Here is a 21043-nt window from a genome sequence, read left to right on the forward strand (position 1 = left end):
GACATGCAATCGATGAAGTGAGGCGGAAGCCAGCCAGGAAACTCAGGACTTACACAAAGCTGCTGGGGCTGTTGGTGATGAGGAACATCTTCTTGCCGTGATCAGCCAGTTTGGCCAGCACCGCGCGGGTCTGCTCGGCGTAGCAGATGTACTTATCTAAGAGCAAGAGAAAAATGCACACACAGATTCAGCACGAGGCCCACTCAGTCTGCCAGTGCTTGCTGAACGGGGCCTGCGGGCCCGGCGCTGTCCAGGGCACGTGGGGGAAGAGAAAGCAGTCTTAAGGGAGCCTGGGTCAGGGTGGTCTATCAGTGTCCGGTGCATCAGTAGCCAAGACCCCCGCCTCCTCGGTCTAAGGTCTAAGGGGAAAAAACGAAGGGGATGCAGCTGCCAGTGTCTCTCCTTCTGAGTCAGGATTATGTCAAGTTGTTAAGCAAAGAGGAGGGAGACGGCTGAGAGGTGGGGATGCAGGGCCCTTGCCCGGCACTCAGAAAGGCGCTACAGTCTGCTCAGCACCTGCGGTGAAAGTATGATGCCTGCAGCGGGCCATAGGGGAGGGGCAGCCTGGAACGACTTCGTGGCAATGCCAAACACGTACCAATGTCTGCTTCGACGGCTCGGTACATGATTCCTTTGATGTGCACGTCTCGAATTGCATCCTGTCAAAAGATACGTTTTTAATCCATGAGCATGCTGGCCTGAGTAGCAATACAAGTGAAATGGCACTCTGTCGTGAGGAGCCTGCAATCCAAGCACTAAATGAAATCTAAATCTTGGCCCATTTGTCAGAGGTGGCCCCTGTGGGGAAAACGTAAGTTTCCATGGTGATAGTGGCAGTTCTCCATGCAATTTACAAGAGGGTCACTGGGAGCAGATAATTTGTGTGGATAATTCTGAAAAAAAAAAAAAAAAAAAAAGCCTCACATGATAAAACATAATTTATATGCAGGATCGTGAACAAATGATTCCAGGCCATCCGGGCAAAGGGCATTATTGTTCTTTTCATCTCTGCACCCTCCCCTAGACCCCAACAGCAGGTTCAGTCATCTAGGAAAGAGGCAGAGACAACAAGAGAATGGACCTGCCTCTCTTCAGTGCTGCCAATGAGGGAGAACCGCCAGTGGGGATGCTGACTCCGGCAGAGATGTGGTCCAGCCCTCGGACACGAGGAGGAGGAAGCAGCTAACCCTTTGGCAGGCCCAGGAGTGTGGCAGCCTGATGCCTGGCAGGTGTCAGAGCACAGCCCCACTCTCCGGTGGCACCGAGAAGGTCCTCTACACAGGTGGCACCTGGAAACTTTCAGAGCCGGTGACAGGGGACTTGACTGTGGACAAACTGGGCCATAAGCCTTAGAAAATCGCAGATTTCTGTCAAGCGTGAGCACTCTGGGCTGTAAATTCAACCTCGATCCCTTTCCAGTACAGGCTCATTTTGCCATCACGTCGGCAGAGGGCAATGGCTAAGAGCAAGCCAGAACCAAACTTCCCGGCTTAAAATCTAGACTCTAATTACTAGCTGTGTGACTATGGGCAAGTTACTCAACCTCTCTGTGCCTCAATTTATCTATAAAATAAGTGTGACAATAACAGTTTCTACTTCAAGGCATTATCCTGAGGGTTTAATTAGTTAATATGCATAAAGCACTAAGAAGAACAGTGCCCAGAACACAGAAAACTCGGCATATGTGTTCACTGTTGGTGGTCGTCACACTAATAGTAAAAACTAAACTTTTAAATAAACATCTCTCCTCACGAGTGCAAGGGGTTATATAACTACAAGTGATTCTTAAAGATTCTTACAAATGAAGTATTTGTGTGCACGAAAAGGAAATTAGAAACTATTTAAATTCAGTTCACAGAACACCAGATTGATATTGAGAAACTATAATTCATCTTTTATCTGCCTAAAACCCAGGATTCAGGGCAGTCAAAATTTTAAATTAGTCATAAACATATAATAAAAAATACTGTAGGAATGAATATGGATCTTTTAAAAATACATATATTTCAATAAATATGTATTATATATAAATTATCTATAATAATAAAAGCATAATATGCTAATTAGACCAGGCATCCTTCTGGACGACCTTCCAGACAAACCTGGGACTGCAAGGGAAGCCCAGGTCCCAGGTGCCAGAGGAAAGCCAGTGCCGGCAGCCAGGGGAAAGAAGGCCTACTCTTGCACGAATTTTGTGCATCGGGCCTCTAGTATTTCATATAAATATATTTCTATCACATGCTTAGAAACATATAAGAAAACCATATTAAATAACATAAACATTTTTAAGTACTGAAAAAGTTCAGTTTAAAGAATATTAAACATGTGACTATGAATGAAAGCATATAAGTACAGAGTTATATAAATGAGGTGTGTATATGCATATAAATATTTATGTTGCTCTCTCTCCCCTTCTGAATAGATTTCCACAGCTGCTGCAGGGCCTCCAGGAGCCTGCATGGCACCTCTGTGTACCAGAGACAATGGCGCCTCCTGTGGGCAGCTGCGTCCCTGGGCCACAGCCTGAGACTCAAATGCCCGTCTTTCTGTAGAGCCACCCAGCCGCTGGCCAGGCTCAGGGATGAGCCGGATACAGCTAGACCACAGTCACCACTCACCCCTCTGGCCTCAGGAAGAATTAAGAAATCCAGGTAGCAATATGAGCGCCCTCTTCTTTTAACAACAAATTTGACCGATTTCCAGTTCTCCTAACAAAACATCTTACAATTTTCAGGGACAAACCACAAATACAAGCGCTCCCAGGCAAAGGCTATGTCAGGCACCTAACCTACGCAGGAGCCTCAGGATTCCGCTAGTTCCGTGGAAAAGCGCCAGGGGTGGGAACCCAGGACCTCCCCCCACCCACACAACCTTGACGTCTTTGTACAGGTGGACAGGCTCATAGTCGATGTTGTTCTTCAGAAAGTATTCATTCACGCAGGACAGCAGGCTCATCTCAGGCAGGGAGAAGATGTCCATGAACTGCTTCATGGTGTTCCCGTGGGAGCTCTGCAGGCAGGGAGCACAGTGAGAATCCGAGGCCCACACCCAGCAGGGCCAGACTCGGCCTTTCCTGAGGGCGGGGGCGGGGGGGGGGGGGGCTGGTCAACCTGATCCCTCTCCACGAGAAAAGCAAAACTCTAACCATACAGACTAAAAAAGGCTCACCTTGTTCCTCTCAGCCAGGCGGAGCTGACATCTCACTCTGAGCGTAAGTGGCACATCCAAGGGAATCCCCCAAAGTCTAACCGCCCTCCCCTTTCACTCCCCTCTGTGCTGTGTCCAACTCCCAGCTCACAGTCCCATCGAGCTCCAAGGAGAGCAGGGAGGTTACACCCTTGGAAAGGCAGAAAAAGCCACTTGACTCTCCCGAGTTTGAGCACCTCCCAAGCCTATGTGTGAGCTTGAAAAAGAGCCTTTCTCTGAATGGCTGCCAACTTTTCTAACAGTTTACCAGCTGGTAGGACATCTGCCATTGCACTTGGACAATGCAAGCAAGGCAACGCATCTAATAAGAAGCAAAAATGCGGGGGGCAAGGAGAACCACAAAAGTTAGAAAAACAGAGGTTTCCCTTCAGGCACAGGGTGACCTGCTGCCCTCAGTCTCAGGGGAGGCAACAGCCGCTGCACTGACAGCCCCCAAGGACTTCATCCAGAACGTGGGGACACCTCGGGGGAGGAGGGGTGGCAAACAGGGGCAGGTACCAGGAAGGCGTAAGGAGCCTTCATCAGGTAAGGAGGAAAGGCCTGAGGAAGGAGAATCACGAAAGAACCTACGGAGCCTGTTCCATACTAATCTCTCTCAAACCTTGGGTCTCTCAAAACACAATCCCAACGTTCCTCGTCAGTTTCCTCTGAGCAGTCCCAGAGCCTAGGGATCCAAGCTCTCCATGTCCCAGGCCATGTTTTCAGGAGGAAAAAGACAGGCTGCTTTACCTAAATACAGCCTTTCTCATTACCTTGCCGTAAAAGTCGCTCATCTGTTCCAGAGGCACGTGGGACCCCTCGTACATTTCAATGACTTCTTCATCCGGGACCACACTGAGGCCTCTGGGGAAAGACAGGCAGCGCAGTTCAAGAGCTTGGCCAGCGAGAGCAAGGACTGGCACACCCCTGGCAAGTGCTGGGGATTTTCAAGCAAGGTGTGAGGCGTCACCAGGAGGCACGATGTGCCACTAGTAACTGCTGCCAATGACAGGCAAAGTGCTACTACGGTTACTCCTGCTGCCACGCGACAGGTAAGAAGAGCAGAAAGATAAGAGCTCAGATCACATGGCACCTACTGTACGCCAGATCTGAGTTCCACACAGTCCTTCGCTTAGTTCTCTGCAATCCCAGGCCAAAGGCACCGTCATGCCTCCCTTTTGCCCCCAGAGGCAACTGAGGCACAGAGAGTTCACGTACCTTCCCCCCGGTCAGTAAAGTAGGAAGAGGTGGGTCAGGACTGGGTCCGAGGGCTTTGTGGGTCTTCAACCTCTCCGCCACACTGCCTCCCTCAAGGTCCAAGGCTTTCTAATGCCTTCCTTTGAGGTGAGTTTTCCATTTTTAAAAAAATGTTTTTAATGCATCCGGGAGAGAAAGGCTGGCTCCATCTCCATCATCCCTGTGCCCTCTGAGACTCCACCCTAAGGTCAGTGCCGAGATGGAAAAAGGCATGCACGAGGCTCAGGGGACCAAACCCCGTGACACAAGGCAGGCGCCCGGGCACCACCTCCAGGAGGGGTGACCCAACGCTACGTGACAGTGAAGGCATTTCCGCATCGGGACACGCCAAGGTAACACCCGCCACCCGCCTGCCTCCGGAGCTGCGGGGGAATCTGCAAATGAATCCAGCTCCTCCGCACGCAGGAAAAAATAAGCTCTGGAGTCAGAGCGGCTGGATGACAGCCCTGCCTCTGCCAGCGCCGCTGGGAGCAGATGCCTGCACCCAGGGCTCGGTGGTCTCAAGTTTCCTCACCTGGAATGTCCCACTCTAGAGAGTAACCGGGGGAAATGTCAGCTCCTCTACCCCCTTCTTCCAAGAGAAGGCGCTCGAGAAGCAGACACCATGAGGAGGGACCAGAGAAGGAGTGGTGGGAGCACCACACTGCACTGCAACAGGGGTAATACGTGATTCAATAAGGATGTTAGTTACTGATACACACAGGTTGCTTAAAATGCCGAGTCACTTGGCCAATATTAAAATACATACAAAAATAATTTACGTTTGATATATTATTAAAGAAAGTTTAATTTCAGCCTCTTTCCTCCATTACCCACCCCCGTATGACTTCTAAAAATAGCCGAGTGGATTCATTAATAGTTTGCCTTCGATCTTGATTAACTTGTTACAAGTACTAGCTTTGAAAACAAAAGGGGCCATGGACTTCCGTTTATCTCCGCTCCAGAAATCAGATAAGACGCTGGTACAAAGCCAGATCACTCCAGACAGTGACCTTGGAAAACAGCGCTTGCTAAGGTAGCAGCAGTCAAGTGTGCACACCTGTACAGCTTGAACAATTGGAAAGAAAATACAAAAAGTAAAAGAATTCTGCCAGGAAGGTTCTCAGCCTCCACACTGGGCCCGACCCCGTCCTTCGGAAGCCACTGCTGCCTCTGAGCACGGACACAGGAACCTGGGCACACAGCTGCATCCTTAAGGCCCACATAACTAAATGCCAGCTCAAAAGCAGCCGAGGAATCAGCCTGCTCCAGGGTGTGTAAACCAGCACTGAAAACTACTTTACACACCCATGTGGTTATGAGAAATACAAGGGTTAGGAGCACAGATCTGAACCAGTCTGCCTGGGGTTCAAATCCCACCTCCCTTAATTAATAGGGGTATTTATTACCTAGACAAGGAATTTAACTCTTTGGGTCTCAGTGTCATTTTAAAACTGAAACAATAATAGTACCTACCTCCTAGTGCAGTGATGGCGAACCTTTTGAGCTCGGCGTGTCAGCATTTTGAAAAACCCTAACTTAACTCTGGTCCCGTGTCACATAGAGAAATTTTTTGATCTTTGCAACCATAGTAAAACGAAGACTTATATTTTTGATATTTATTTTATATATTTAAATGCCATTTAACAAAGAAAAATCAACCAAAAAAATGAGTTCGCGTGTCACCTCTGACACGTGTGTCATAGGTTCGCCATCACTGTCCTAGTGTTACTGAGAAGACTAAACGAGTTACTGTATATGAACAGTAATTGGTACATGATAAGGGCCTGTGATGGGAACAACCCTAGCTTTTCACAAAGGTTCCAGTTAAGAAGTGAAACCTTGGGTGCAAAATTGGACTGCAGTGGAGAGCAGTGTGCCGCCTCCCCTGCCCAGCGGCACTCACTCCCACAGCCCACGACATAAAATTCAGCATGATGCAGCAACTGGGTCCCCTTGGCAGGTCTCTGGCCTCAGGCCTCAGAAACCGGAAGCATTCTTCCCAGCCACTCACTCATTCACGACCCCTTCTGAGGGGAAAGGGAAGAGAAGTGGTATCTGTGCCTAGAGTGCTTTGGGCACCGTTCAAGCATGCTTTAGTCTGCATGACAAGCTGCCCCTAAGGAGGGCACTGGGGCCATGCCCATTTGACAGAGGAGCAAACCAAGGCTTTGAGACACTCGAGAGCTTGCTCAAAGCCACACACCTAAGTGGTGGGGTCTGAGTTTCCACTCAGGAAGCGTGACTCCAGAGCCCACACATGGGCCCCTGCTGGTTCAGCCACACCCCTCTCGGCACTCAGGCCACAGAGACCTTCCCAGGATCTAAAGGTGGACTCCTGCCCCTCAGCTGGCTTCTCCTGCCTGGCCCCACCCATACACCTTAACACAATGGCTTATTTATCTACAGAAGAAACAAAACTATTAGAAGCCAAGAGCAAAGACAAAGACCATTTCAGGCTGAGGGGTGAGGAGAGGGCTGGAGGAGGGCTGGGATTTTAAGGAGCAGAAAGGAAGGAAAACTATCCTGGTAGGATGGCCGCCAGCATGAATAGATGTTGCAGGGAGAGAGAACTCAGAGAGGAATACACGTGTTGTTTGTCCCTGCCCAGCATCCGCTCCCTCTAAGACTGATTGAAACTCTAGGAAAGAGAAATTGCCCTTCTCTCGAGCTGGGGGGATGGAAGCCTGGTAATTCCAGGGGTCCCCATACGGAGGGCCTGCCCAGAGAGAACTTACCCAGAGGGCAAGAGAGCCAAGGAATGGAAAGAGTTCTGACAACATCAATTTGGGCCCCAGAACCAGCCACACCTGCAACTGGCCTCTCAGTCAGTGAGCCAGTGCTGTGTTTTCGTCTAAGCCAGTTTGAGTTGGGTTCCAGTCACTTGCAATCAGAGTCTTAACCAAGCCAGTAAGTTAAGAAGCTGTGCGTGCAAAAAGGGGAAGCTAAGGGTTTAGAGGTGATAGAAAACCTAAGAGGTGTGGGAGGCCTCCGGATTTTAGAAGAGAGTAGGGGTGGCTGAGGAAAGTGCTTTAGGTACATCAGTTGAGCAACAATGTCCAGGATGGACTCCTCTGCAGAAAACTCAGGGCCCAGGAGAAAAGGGATGATGAGTGTCGGAGCCAGGGAGCTTACTCTTACCTGTAGACAGTCCCCAGCTGGATGTAATGAAAAGCATCAATCTTCATCAAGACTGCCTTCAAAAACATAAACACAGGTAAATAATGTACAACAATTTGCACACTGAATGAGAACTCCGGGTGCCGTTATAAATTCTATCGACAGTTAAGTTGTTACAACAAGGAAGCAGCTGTATGTTTCTGAAAGCGTTGCTTACTGATTAAAGCAGTGTGCAACTCATTAAAGAAATGGCCTAGCCCAGCTGGTGTGGCTCAGTGGTTGAACGTCGACCTATGAACCAGGAGATCAAGGTTTGATTCCTGGTCAGGGCACATGCCCGGGTTGTGGGCTCAATCCCCAGTAGGAGGTGTGCAGGAGGCAGCCAGTCAATGATTCTCTCTCATCATTGATGCTTGTATCTCTCCCTCTCCCTTCCTCTCTGAAATAAATTTAAAAAGTATTATAAAAAAGAAAGACACGGCCTATCTGCAAAGAAAGGTATGACAACTGGCTCCTCCTCGCACCAACAAGGACTACTGGAAATGAACGGTATGTCCCAAATTGCTGAGTGCATTCGTGCTTTTCTAATACATGGTCTCTTGAAAAAGCCTTTATCCAAAGGCGTTTTGAAGAATCCAATTCTGTGGCCCCCAAGAACATGAATTTAAAATCAATGTATGTGTTTGAGCAAAGAAAAGCACCAGGAGTACATTATATCCAAACACCGTTAAACGAGAAAAACATGAGGATTAAACCTACCCGCTGCACATCATAATGAAGTCCACGAATTGCAAAATTTGGGTCATATTCATACTTCCTGATTTCCGCAGGATACTAAGGAAAAAGAAAGAAACCAGTTTTAGCTAACAAGGCACTAGTGGGTTCAAGGTAGTGTCCATTTTGGTCCTTGTACAAAGGCCGAGGTGGCTGACACTCTGGTGAAAGGTAGGATCAGAGGGGACGAATCGCACACATCCCTCTGCTTCTGGAGGCAGCACTTCCGGCCCCAGAGCCTTCCACAGGCAGTCTCATCCCTCCAACTTCTCTCGTCTTTACTGCCCCTGCCCTCCTTCTTTCCTCCGCCCCTAGACTCCCAGACGCCTGAGACCCCTGCTTCTACCTCCCTTAACACACTGTCAACCATCCATTCTGCTCAGATTGGAGCACCTCCATGTCACAGCCCTCGGATGGCCCATTACCAGGTTTTGTGAAGAGACCCCAGCTGAAAACTTTTCAGAAGAGCCCCTCCACGTAGCTTCCATTGCCTCTCTCATCTGGTCAGCAGGTCACTCGCTTGCTCACCTTCCATGGGCTGGAGGGACTGCAGTGTCAGGGCAACGTCCTCCCCGCTCAGGCTCAGAGGGGCCCTTCTCAGCCAGTTACCACTCCTATGCTCTGACTCAGAACAAATGTGGCTTTTGGAGGTAGCTCAGGTCCCCCTGGTATTTCCTGGTTATTAAACTATTCCTCCCAGCTCCCTCCTCATCCAAGTCTTTCCCTCCTGCCCAGTCTCAGCATTGGAACACCAGCTACCCCACTGACAGCACCAATGTACCGGGCACCGCAGGCCCTGCCATTCCCATTTCACAGATGGGACATCAGAGGCACCAGATGAAACCACCTGGCCTGGGCCACACAGCTGGGGAGTGGTGGGCGGGGAGTCAGGCTCGGCCTCTGACCCCCCACACTCTCCTCCCTCAGAGCACAGACCTGCAGGATAGAACAGGTATTCTTGAGTCTAGAGAGGCTGTGTCACCAGGATCTTCCAATCCCTATTTAACTGCTTAAGTAAAAACCCAGGTGCCTAATTCCTGCAGTTTTAAGAATGCTTGTGGCCACAGGGAACACCTCCAAACTACACTTCCCACAATGCCTTAGGGCAACAAAGACTACAAACAGTCCCTCTCCCTGGGCAAAATGTAGGTTCATTACACCGAGTACAGGCATTAAAATTTCCAGAATCCTGGAGGAGAAAATGATCCATAGACACGTCATTCTGGAGCCAAAACGTCTCAAAATAAAGCAGAGCTCTGGCGGACTGAGTGCCACTGACACGCCTGTCTGGCACAAACATTTCTTCAACTACACGGAACTTGTGAAAAATGGCATAAACAGAGCCATTTCTAATGTAGTTGGAGCCACCATCCCAGAGGAACTACCTTGCATGTCTTGCTCCTTGAACATCTGGATTATTTGACTTGGGCAAGATAACCTTTGGACCAGGCCAAACCAACACTGTCTTCTATACAACTGACAGGAAAGCAAACCTTCTGACCACAATAACAGAGTCACGGACATTCTTTAGAATCAGTACTGTGTATAGCTCAAGAAAAACAGCTTAATACAACTAGTGAAATTGAAGCAGTAATCAATAAACTCCCAACCAAGAAAAGTCCTAGACCAGAGGGCTTCATAGGTGAATTTTACCAAGCATTCAAAGAAGAACGAACACCTATCCTTCTCAAACTATTCCCCAAAAACCAAGAGGAGGAAAAACACCCACGCTCATTTTACAATATTCTAATTCCAAAACCAGATCAAGACACTACAAGGAAAGAAAATTATAGGACAATATTCCCTGATAAACATAGGGATGCTGTTCATTAGAAAACCAGATCAAACAATACATTAAAAAGATCATACACCATGATCAAGTGGAATTTATTCCAGGAATGCAAGGTTGGTACAATATCTGCAAATCAATCAATGGGATACACCACATAAACAAAATGAAGAATAAAAACCACACAATCTGCCCTAACTGGTTTGGCTCAGCGGAAAGAGCGTCGGCCTGCGGACTGAGGGGTCCCAGGTTCGATTCCGGTCAAGGGCATTTACCTTCGTTGCGGGCACATACCCAGTAGGGAGTGTGCAGGAGGCAGCTGATTGATGTTTCTAATTCTCTATCCCTCTCCCTTCCTCTCTGCAAAAAATCAATAAAATATATTTTTTTAAAAAACACACCATCTTATAAACAGGTGCAGAGAAAAAGCATTTGATAAAATCCAGCACCCATTTATGATAAAATCTCTCAGCAAAGTGGGAAGAAAAAGTACATATCTCAATATAATAAAGGCCATATATGACAGACTCACAGCCAACATCAAACTCAATGGGCAAAAACTAAAAGCATTTCCCTTAAGATCAGGAAGAAGACAGGGATGCCCACTTTCACCACTCTGATTCAACATAGTACTGGAAGTCCTAGCCACAGCAATCAGACAAGAAGAAGAAATAAAAGGCACCCAAACTGGAGAGGAGGAAGTAAAACTGTCATTCTCAGATGACATACTGTATATAGAAAACCCTAAAAACTCCACCAAAAAGCTACTAGATCTAATAAATGAATTTCGCAAAGTAGCAGGATACAAAGTTAATATTCAGAAATTAGTGGCATTTCTATACAATAATGAACTATCAGAAAGAGAAACTAAGAAAACTATCCCAGCCCTGGCTGTTTTGGCTAAGTAGATAGAGTATCGGCCTGCGGACTAAAAGATCCCAGGTTCGATTCCAGTCAAGTGCACATGCCTGGATTGCTGGCTCAATCCCCGGTAGGGGGCGTGCAGAAGGCAGCTGATAGATGATTCTCTCTCATCATTGATGTTTCTATCTCTCTCTCCCACTCCCTTCCTTGCTGAAATCAATAAAAAGATATTTAAAACACAATAACAACAAAAAGCTCTGGACAGCAAAAGAAACCATCAACAAGATATATACATAACCCATAGACACACATAGCAGTATGGTGATGACCAGAGGGAAGCAGGGGGAGGGTGAATAGGTGGAGGTGGGCTAAGGGGGGACAATGGGGACATCTATAATAAAGTCAACAATAAAATTAAATTAAAAAACAAAGAATAACAGCTTATTATCACCAATAGAACTTTTTTTCTCTATTCATGTAATTATTTCCCTTCCCTTCTCACAAATCCCCTTGCCTTCACATCACAATAGAAGTACTATTTGGGTTTCTGCCTGAATCAATTCTTTCTTCTCAAATAAACGCTTGTTGCCTCTCAAACAAAACACACAAAAAAACTAGGCAGTGATCAAGAAACCGCTTTGCAAGGCTGCACTACTAACTTTTCAGGGCCAAAGTCACATTGGCGTGAGAACATTTCCCGGTCCCACCAGGCTGAACCACATTCAGCAAGTTTTCAATTCAAGCTGCAAAAAGCGCTGACTCAAATATCACATTTAGGCTCATTTATCTAACACCTACCTCGCATGCCAAGAAATCACTACGTGATAGTTCCACTCATGGGCGTTCCCAAGAATTCAGAACACTGTGCACAGTTCATACACACACACACCCAGCACCCAGCACCCAGCACACACATCACAGTCCTGCTAAACCCAAGAGAGGCAGCAGCAATCCACGCCGCTGCAGTCTTCCTTTAACTGGGGAGGGACAGGAGGGAGGTATTTAACTTGTTACTAAGAGAGGGCTTTTACTGAGCCATGTGCCACACTGTTCTAGGCGCTTTCTGCGACCTGATTTTATTTACTCCCCCGGATGAAGGGCACCTCATGTCCGTTTTCCTGTTGAATAATCTGATGAGCCTGCCCAGGCTCACACAGATCAACAGAGGTCAGGCCAGGTCCACCCCAACTACCTCACCATCAGTTCTGAGCCAACCCCTAGACGCTGGTGACAGCAGACCTGCCACCTCAGAGGCGCAGTGAGTTTGCTGAGAGGACATGCGGTGACGAGGTGGTGCTGTCTGTTTTAGCTGAGAGGTGCGTGAATGAGAGAGTGTAAAGTCTGTACATGGACTGCTCAAAAGTCTGGCGGCTCCTTTCTGAAACAAGGCTGAGCTGGGCTCCCTCGGTCACTCACTCACCTGGGCCCATCTGTCACTTTCGCTGTTTCTGGAGCCACTTGTGATAGACCACAGTCAATGGCTGGAGAACTGACAGGAGCAGCTGAAGGAGCCTCCACAGGACAACATCCGATGAAGAATAGAGGCCCCTGGGCTGCGGGACCAGGTGTCAAATTCTAGTCCTATGGTGTGCTATCTGTGTGACCTTGGGCAAGGTCATCTGTCTCTAAGCTTCGATTTTTCTCATTTCTAAGGTAAGGATAACAAGAGTCTTACCCACAGGAAAGCAGAGAGGACTAGGTCAAAAGATGCCTGTGGGGTGGGGGTCAGGACAGCCTCCTCCCACACATAGTAAGTGCTCAAGAAAACGGACTTGTTTCACAGGATGGGGAACCAGGAGGCCTGGGCGTTGAGGCCCACCCACTCCATTAGCCTCTGCAGCTCTCCTGGAGGACTCTAGGTGAGTCACAACCTCTCCAGGCCTTTTCCTTCAGATGGAAAATGAAATGGTGGGACGGGATTGTTCCACTCCTGCCCCTAAACTGTAATTCCCCACACAAGCAGCCAAGTCCCCAATGTCCCCATGATGGGCTCCTTTCTAACACACACATGCACACATACAGACACACCACATGCACATAAACACACACCGCACACACACGCAGCCTCACACACATGCACACATACACACACACACACACACCAGCATGCACATAAATACACACCGCACACACACGCAGTCTCACACACATGCACACACACACACACACACATAGGCAGCATCTCTAGGAATAGCCGGTCACAGCAATATCCGGTCAAGGGAAGCCAAAGCCGCTCACATGAGCTGGAAGGTCACATTCTCTCCAATGGCCCATGGCTAGATTTTCTGGACCCTTCAGGTTAGAAACTTTCCATCATCCTGAAACATGACTCCCCCAACCTGTCATGAAGGCTACTGGTATCCCTAAAAGCAGGAAGAAAAATAAAAGATAAAAGACTTTCACTTGGGCTTTTCATTAAAACATCTTACTTAGGCCCAGTCTGGTTTCCTTCAGTGCCTGGATTTGTTCCAATTTCGGGTGCAATCTGGGGAGGGTGGTGTGTGCAGACAGAGAAAGGTCAAGGTTTCCCCCTGAAAATGCTACAGAAATGTCCCCTCCAGCTTTGAGGAGAGTTAAGACTAAAACCCTGCGGAGGACCCAGGAGTGCCCGCATGTGCCATTCCTACGAATCTGCAGCTGGGCCGCGTGCCCTTCCTGGCTAATCACAGAGCTCTGGGTGCAGCCAGTGACCGCGACACCACAACACGCCCGTGAGTTCCTGAGGGCCAGGTGCCTGTAAGTACATCCACCTTTCGGAGGTCTCAGTTTGCTGTTTAAAGGAGCCTAGATTCTGAGTCTAATTAGAGGCAGGGCAGAAGGGCACAAGAGCAAAGCTCTCCAAAATCCACACAAACCAGGTGAGGGCAAATGACCTGCATCAGAAGGGCAGTTCCACACCGAGCGTGGTACACCCTGGCGTAACTGAGGGATTCCACAATGACGTCAAGTATTTACTGAGCACGTACTTTGTGCCAGGGCCTGGGAATACAGCCATGAACCCAACCAACACAGTCTCTGCCACGAAGAAGTTTCCAGATAAGCAAACACATACAATTCCGGGCCTGGTGGTGATAAATACTACAAAGAAAAGGCAGTTCAAGGGTGCAGAAATCTAAGAAGAAGAAAAAAAAGATGAGAAGCAAGGGCTCAGGCTGCCTGGGCCAGGACTGACTTCCAAAGCAGAGGCAATGGCAAGGACAAAGGCCTCAAGGCAGGAACGTGTCTGAGAGTTCGAGGAGCAGCAAGCAGGCGGGTGTGACTAGAGCAGAGTGAGGGCAGATGGCAGGAGAGGCTGGTGAGGAGGCCTTCTGTGTCATTCCAAGGTGGGGTTGAGCCCAGGAAGGACGTGATTAATATTTAAGGGCTCATTCTTGCTCCCAAATGGAGAGCAGTCTCAGGAGCAAGAACAGAGAAGCAGGGAGACCAGCCAGAAGGCCACTGCGCCGTGGGGTGGAGGTGAGGGTGGTGGCCGTGGGAGAGGTGAGAAGTGGATGCAGTCGGGACACACGTTGAATGAGTATCTTCTGAACGAGTGACAAGAGAGCTCTCAGCTGCACAGAGTGGCAGCCTCCCAAAGAGCACAGCATGGGAAGGATGGGACAGGGGAACAGGGCAGGGACATGGAAGCACGACCTCCATCGGGCGGTCAAGGTCAACATCACAGGTAAGTCATGTTGGTGGCCTGCACCCTGGATAAGATGTGGTGATGATAGTGGCACTTTACCTCTGTGGTCTTCCCCCCCCCCAAACCCTTAACCCCATCTAACCATAAGAAAAACATCAGACAAATCCCAAGAAAAACATCAGATAAATCCCAAGAGAAGGGCATCCTAAAAATTACCCAACTAGTACTCTTCAAAACTGTGCAAGTCATCAAAAAACAAGGAGAGGCTAACTGTCAAGGCCAAGAAGAGCCTAGGGAGCCATGAGAACTAACTGTGACGTAGGGTCCTGGATGGGATCCTAGAGCAGAAGGACAGTAGGGAGCAACTAAGGAAATCTGAATCAAGTAGAGACTTCAGTTAATAATAATCATTTTTTTAAAATATATTTATTGATTGATTTCAGAGAGGAAGGGAGAAAGAAAGAGAGATAGAAACATCAATGATGAGAGAGAATCATTGATCGCCTGCCTCCTGCACACCCCCCACTGAAGATTGAGCCCGAAACCCAGGCATGTGCCCTCGGCCGAATCGAACCTGGGACCCTTCAGTCTTCAGGCCGACGCTCTATGCACCGAGCCAAGCCGGCCAGGGCATCACAGAGTTCCTTACTGGAAATCCAGCAATAGGGTGTTTCTAGCCCAGGGTTCTTACCACTGCGAAAACAATTCTTTAATAGTAATGTCCTTTGCCCTGGCTTTGGCCTAAATCTGGAAACGTCAGGCTCACAATATTTGAGGGATTTCCTGGCAGTTGTCCACATGGTTATGTGGTTTGGTGACCGACGACATGGTAAATAATATGACTGGGTCTGGACCTTGTTTCTTGTACGGATGTCATCCCTAAATAAAAAGTTTGCTTCTTTTTTTCCCCTTAAACTTTGTGGCTTTTGATTCTTTTATTTTTTTTCTTTATTGCCCTGACTAGGACATTCAGTACAATGCTGAGAAATGGTGAAATCAGACATTCTTGCCTGGCCCTAAAACTTAGTGCAGTGTGGGAGATTAGTTGTAGGTTACTCATAAATGCTATTAATCAGGTTAAGGAAGTCCATTCATTCCTAGTTTACTAAAACTGGTTGTTGTTTTTTATTCTTATGATCATTGCATTTTGTTAAGTTCTTTTTCTGCATATATTGAAATGATCATGCTGTTTTCCTTTATTTTGTAAATGTAAGGAATTACATTGATTTTCAAATGTAAGACCAATATTACACTCCAGGAATAAGCTATATTTGGTCCTAATATATTTTTTATTTATTGTTGATTTTAGTTTGCTAATATTTTGTTAAATGTTTTTGTCTATGTTCAAGAGAGTTATTATAATTTTCTTTTCTTATAATGTCCTTGGCTAGTATCAGGGTTATGCTAGCTTCATAAAGTTAATTGGGAAATAGTCCCTCTTCCTCTGTTTTCTGAAAGAATTTATATAAGATTGGTATTATTACATTTTTAAAATAATGGGTAGAATTCACCAGTGAAACGATTTCAGCCTGGAGTTTTCTTTGGGGAAGATTTTTTAATTCTTCCCACATAGGTAGAGATTATAGGGTTATTTGGATTTTCAATTTCTTCTTCTAACTATCTAGGACACAAATTCTATTTCAACTAAAATTTTAAATTTATTGCATAAAGTTGTTCATAATAATCTTTTATTATCCTTTTAACATCTGAAAGATCTGTAGTGATGCCCCTCTTTCCTTCTTTGTGTTGTTAATTTGTATATTTCTTGATCATTCTACCCAAAGAATATATTCATTTTATTAATCTTTCTCAAAAAACCAATGATTTTCTTTTCTATTTTATTAATTAATATTATTTTTATTCCCATATATTTTGGCTTTAATTTCCTCTTCTTTTCTAGCTTCTCAAAGAGATCAACCGAAGGACTTGTATGCATGCATATAAGCATAACCAATGGACATAAGACACTGGGGGGTAGGGGAGGCCAGGGGATTGTCAAGGGCTGGGGGGGGGGGGGGGGAGGAGACATATGTAATACTCTTTGTAATACTTCACACAATAAATAAATAAATAAATAAATAAATAAATAAATATCACATGAAGGCTTAAACTCAACAAGCTAAAGCAGTGCTGAGTGGGAAGTTGAGCTTTACCTACGAATATTAGAAGAGAGAAAAAATTTAAAATAAATGATTTGAGAAGCTAGAAATAATCATTTATTAACACTGGGTCTTCGCTTGTGACAAATGTACCATGGAAATGTAACACGTTAATATTAAGGGAAACCAGATATGGGGTATACAGTCAGGAGCTCTCTGTATTACCTTTGCAACTTTTCTGTAAACCTAAGACTCTTCTAAAATTAAAAGATTATTTAAAAAAACAAGAGAGAGAGAGAGGGAGAGAGGACCCGCAACATTTGCTGTAGGAATCAGAGGTGAAATACAGAATGCCAGGGGTCACGGCCAATGTTAGGCTTTAGACTAAAAAACTAGGTGAACATCACTGCCGATTACTGATTGAAAAACACAGATGAGGGTGCAAATTTAGGAGATGAAATCAAGAACTCTTCTGACACTCCCCTCCTATCTCTCCCTCATGGACATATGAAATGAGGGTACAATTATTATCCAATCTTTCCTACTTCTATCTTTGTGTTTAAGAGAGAAAGAGAGAGAGAGAGAGAGAGAGAGAGAGAGAGAGAGAGAGAGAGAGAGGGAGAGAGAGGGAGAGAGAGAAAGAAAGGAAGAAAGAAATTAAGAAAAAGGGTAATTAAGGAGCTGAAACTTTTACATTTGCTTTTTGGGAAGATGCTAAATTGCCCACTTCCTGTTCTATTACTGTGCACTCAAGCGCAGATGTCTTTCCAACTCTATAAGCACACATAGTCTTTTGGCAGGAACAACAGCACCAAAGTCAGTGCTTCTAACAGCATCTTAGAAGAATCATTTTCAAATCCAAAGCAAAAGAAAAAGCTAAGCATAACTGACTCTATTAATATGCCTGTATAATTAGTGTTATATTTCTTTTACCCAAGCAACAAACATACATAATAGAAGTGAAATTTCATGACCTTAAATCTAGAAGCTTTTCTAATCATAATCATTGCAACTTTTTTTCCCATCTATCATTTCAACTCTCTTTCCCCACAAATTTCATAAATTTTTTATTTTCCTAGATTCTTAATTTTCCTGAATATTTTATTTTCCTGTGAACAATAAACCCATGGGGTAGAAATGTGGGGTTATTAATCCCACAAGGGGCAACATGACCTAAAGGAGAAGATATTTGCGCCTTGGAAATGGACAGATCTAAGCCCAAATCCTGGTTCTGCCCCCTACTGGTCTTGTGGCCTTGACCTACTGACTTAACTCCATCAGCCTCAGTTTCCTCAACCGTAAAACAGAGACAGTATCTATATGCAGGGCTGTCATGCAGATGAGAAGTGATAAAGGCAGGATCTGTTCTAGAACCTGGGCTTTTGGTACCCAGCAGACAAGCAGCAGACGGTGCTGTTAGCAATGACTTAGGTTTTGTGAGTGGTAACAGAGTCACAGCATATGGCTTGGGAGTAGAACAGCAGAGTCACAGCATATGGCCTGGGAGTAGAACGCCAGCACCCAGCCACACCCCTTCAGCTCAATCTCCCAGTGGGGTAGAGCAATGTTATTGAATGGCAAGTGGCTGGATGGGCTGACATCTGGTAAGGTGGACATAACTAAAGAAAGATGGCCGGTGGCTTAGCGGCAGAGGTCAAGTTATTTTTGGCAAATACCATTTCTGCATTTTAAAATAGGACAAGATGAGTTGCTTATTAAATCCACTGATAACCAAAAGCTGAAGGGAATAAACTGCATCAAATGGTGAGGATTCAAAGCTGATAGAAACTTTGACAGTATTAATAAAGGTATGGTATCCACAATCAGGGAGGTGATGGTCTCCCTCTATTCCACACTATCAGATCCCACCTGCAGTAACATCTCCAGTTCAGGGCATCACATCTGAGATAAATAAAACAGAGCACACGCAATGGAGGGTGACCGAGATGATAAAAAGAACCCATGGAAGAATCTCCCCCAAATCAGAACTGTCTCCCAGAGTAACAGAGATACAAGCGGTACTTCATGGGATGCCATGGGGGTTCTCCAATGACACGAGCCCAGATGACCTCTGAGGAGTCTTCTCATCCTGGTTCCTGAAATGTGTACTCAACCCAGACCAGAGAAACACATCCTAGGTTTTGAGTGTGGGGTTTTTTCCTTCCTTATTCTAAGATCTCAACAATACTACGCACCAGAAGACATTCAAATATTCTTTATAAAAGAACACAATTCAGTCAGTGATGAGGGTAAAAAATTGTGTCATATAAACCCTGACAGTTTTCTTTCTTTTTTGTAATGCAAGTGCCTGACTTAAGGTTTGACTTCCAAGTCACCCATTTCAAAGAGGCATCCTCTTCAAATCTGGAATAAACACGCCACCAGCCACAGGATCGAGAGCCAGGCTGCCTCCCCTTACAGCAGTTCCTTTGTTTTAGAGATCATGGCCGATTTCAATAAATGACCATTTGGGTTACTTGCTTGTGTTCTCTTCCCGTGCTTTAAAACCGGCTCTTATATTTTAGATTCACCACCAAAAAGTGAGCCCAGGACACTCTCGGCCCCCCTACCCTCGACCCAAATAAAAGCGGAACCCAGGCCCATGCACACATGCCCTCTCTCTGCCTCCCACCTCGCTGTGGGACCCCAGGTGTGTGGTATAATTTCCAGGTCTTTAAATAATAAAGCGGTATCTTTTAGAAGTTTCCTAATGGCTACTGCTAAAGGGTGTCTTGCAAGCGTGATAACCATAAGGCTGGTTCCGTCACAACGCTGGTTGTGGACAGGCTGGGACCAGAACAAAGCGCTATGCCTCTCCTTTGAAGAATTCCTTCTAACCAGAACTCAGCAGGCTGCCACTTCTCAGACCTCAGGAGAAGCTATGTCCCTGCTCTGCGAGAAGTGAGAGCTCAAACACCTGCAGGTGAGTCTCCACTCACAGACACGTAAAGGTTTAGTATACAAAGTTTCACTTATGCAAGACAAGTTCCAAAAATCTACTATGCATGATACCCATAGCAAACAATATTGTACTATATACTTAAGAACTGCTAAGAGGGCAGACCTTATGTGAAGTGTCCCTACCACACACTCACAAATAACAACAATAATAATAATAATAAAAGGGGCAGGAGGAGACTCGGGGAGGTGATGGAGTTTATGGCCTTGATGGGGGTGCGGGTTTCACAGTTGTATATTTATCCCCAAACTCATGGAAACGTATACATTGAATATGTACAGTTGTTTAACATGTCAATCACAACTCAATAAAGTGGTTAATGGAACAGAACAAAATCTATTCATTCATTCAGCCGCAATTTTCTAAGTGACACCTGTGTGCCAGGCACCAGGTCAGGTCAGCCACGGCTGTTCTTCACACAAGAGGGCTGGGGAGGAAGAGCGACATGTCCCTTGCTCTTACCCGGTGTTCATTGATGAGAAGGTCCCGAGCAGCGTTGAATATCAGCGTGTGGAGGTGCTTTGAATAAAACACCAAGGTGTAGTCATAATCAAAGCCATAGATCTCAATGTCCGACAGGCTCATCTCATTGTTCGAGAAAATGGCATCCGGATTCAGCAAATTGCTCATGATTGAAGGCACCAATTCTGGAAGTAAACAAAAAAGAAATGCATTACGCCACGTGATAAATAAGGGTTAGTTTCTAAATGAAACGAGCGAACAGAGTGATCCGGCTTCACCTCGAAGACATGACGCTGAGTGAAAGAAGCCAGTCACAAAGGACCACGTGTGTGTGATTCCATTCACAGGAAATGCCTGGCACAGGCAAATCCATAGAGAGATTGGTGGATGACTAGGACTGTGGGATGGGCAGAAATACAGTGAGTGCTAATGGGTGTACAGAGTTCCTTTCTGGAGTGATGAAAATGTTCTAAAATTGATTATGGTGATGATTGAAGAGTAGTTGTGAATATACTAGAAACCTGAATGAGAGACAGTAAGTGGGTGAATTGTATGGTATGTAAATACTATCTTAACAAAACTGCTCTTAAAACAGAATATTAGTGCCAAAACCGGTTTGGCTCAGTGGATAGAGCGTCGACCTGTGGACTGAAAGGTCCCAGGTTCGATTCCGGTCAAGGGCATGTACCTGGGTTGCGGGCACATCCCCAGTAGGAGATGTGCAGGAGGCGGCTGATCGATGTTTCTCTCCCATCGATGTTTCTAACTCTCTATCTCTCTCCCTTCCTCTCTGTAAAAAATCAATAAAATATATTTAAAAAAAAAAAAAAAAAAACAGAATATTAGCTTCAATGCCATAAAAAGATTTGTTTTGTTTATAAAATAATACAGGTCAGATACAGATTTTGAAAGATAAACAGACAGATAAT

At 46.0% G+C, this 21043-nt stretch overlaps 1 protein-coding gene across 1 annotated transcript in view; it reads right to left on the bottom strand.

The window, feature by feature from the left end:
• NT5DC3 (5'-nucleotidase domain containing 3) overlaps positions 1–20282 on the bottom strand; it is a gene marked incomplete at its 5' end in the record, with an annotated part of 31995 nt that extends 11713 nt beyond the window's left edge. The window contains 7 exons of the mRNA XM_081082440.1: positions 54–156; positions 599–659; positions 2872–3009; positions 3960–4050; positions 7564–7619; positions 8302–8376; positions 20115–20282. Of these exons, the coding sequence (XP_080938566.1) occupies positions 54–156; positions 599–659; positions 2872–3009; positions 3960–4050; positions 7564–7619; positions 8302–8376; positions 20115–20282 (692 nt within the window). The remainder of the gene's footprint in view (positions 1–53; positions 157–598; positions 660–2871; positions 3010–3959; positions 4051–7563; positions 7620–8301; positions 8377–20114) is intronic.
• Positions 20283–21043: the final 761 nt, after the last annotated feature.

Source organism: Myotis nattereri (assembly GCF_964212035.1).
Source record: "Myotis nattereri genome assembly, chromosome: 2".
NCBI classification, from domain to species: domain Eukaryota; kingdom Metazoa; phylum Chordata; class Mammalia; order Chiroptera; family Vespertilionidae; genus Myotis; species Myotis nattereri.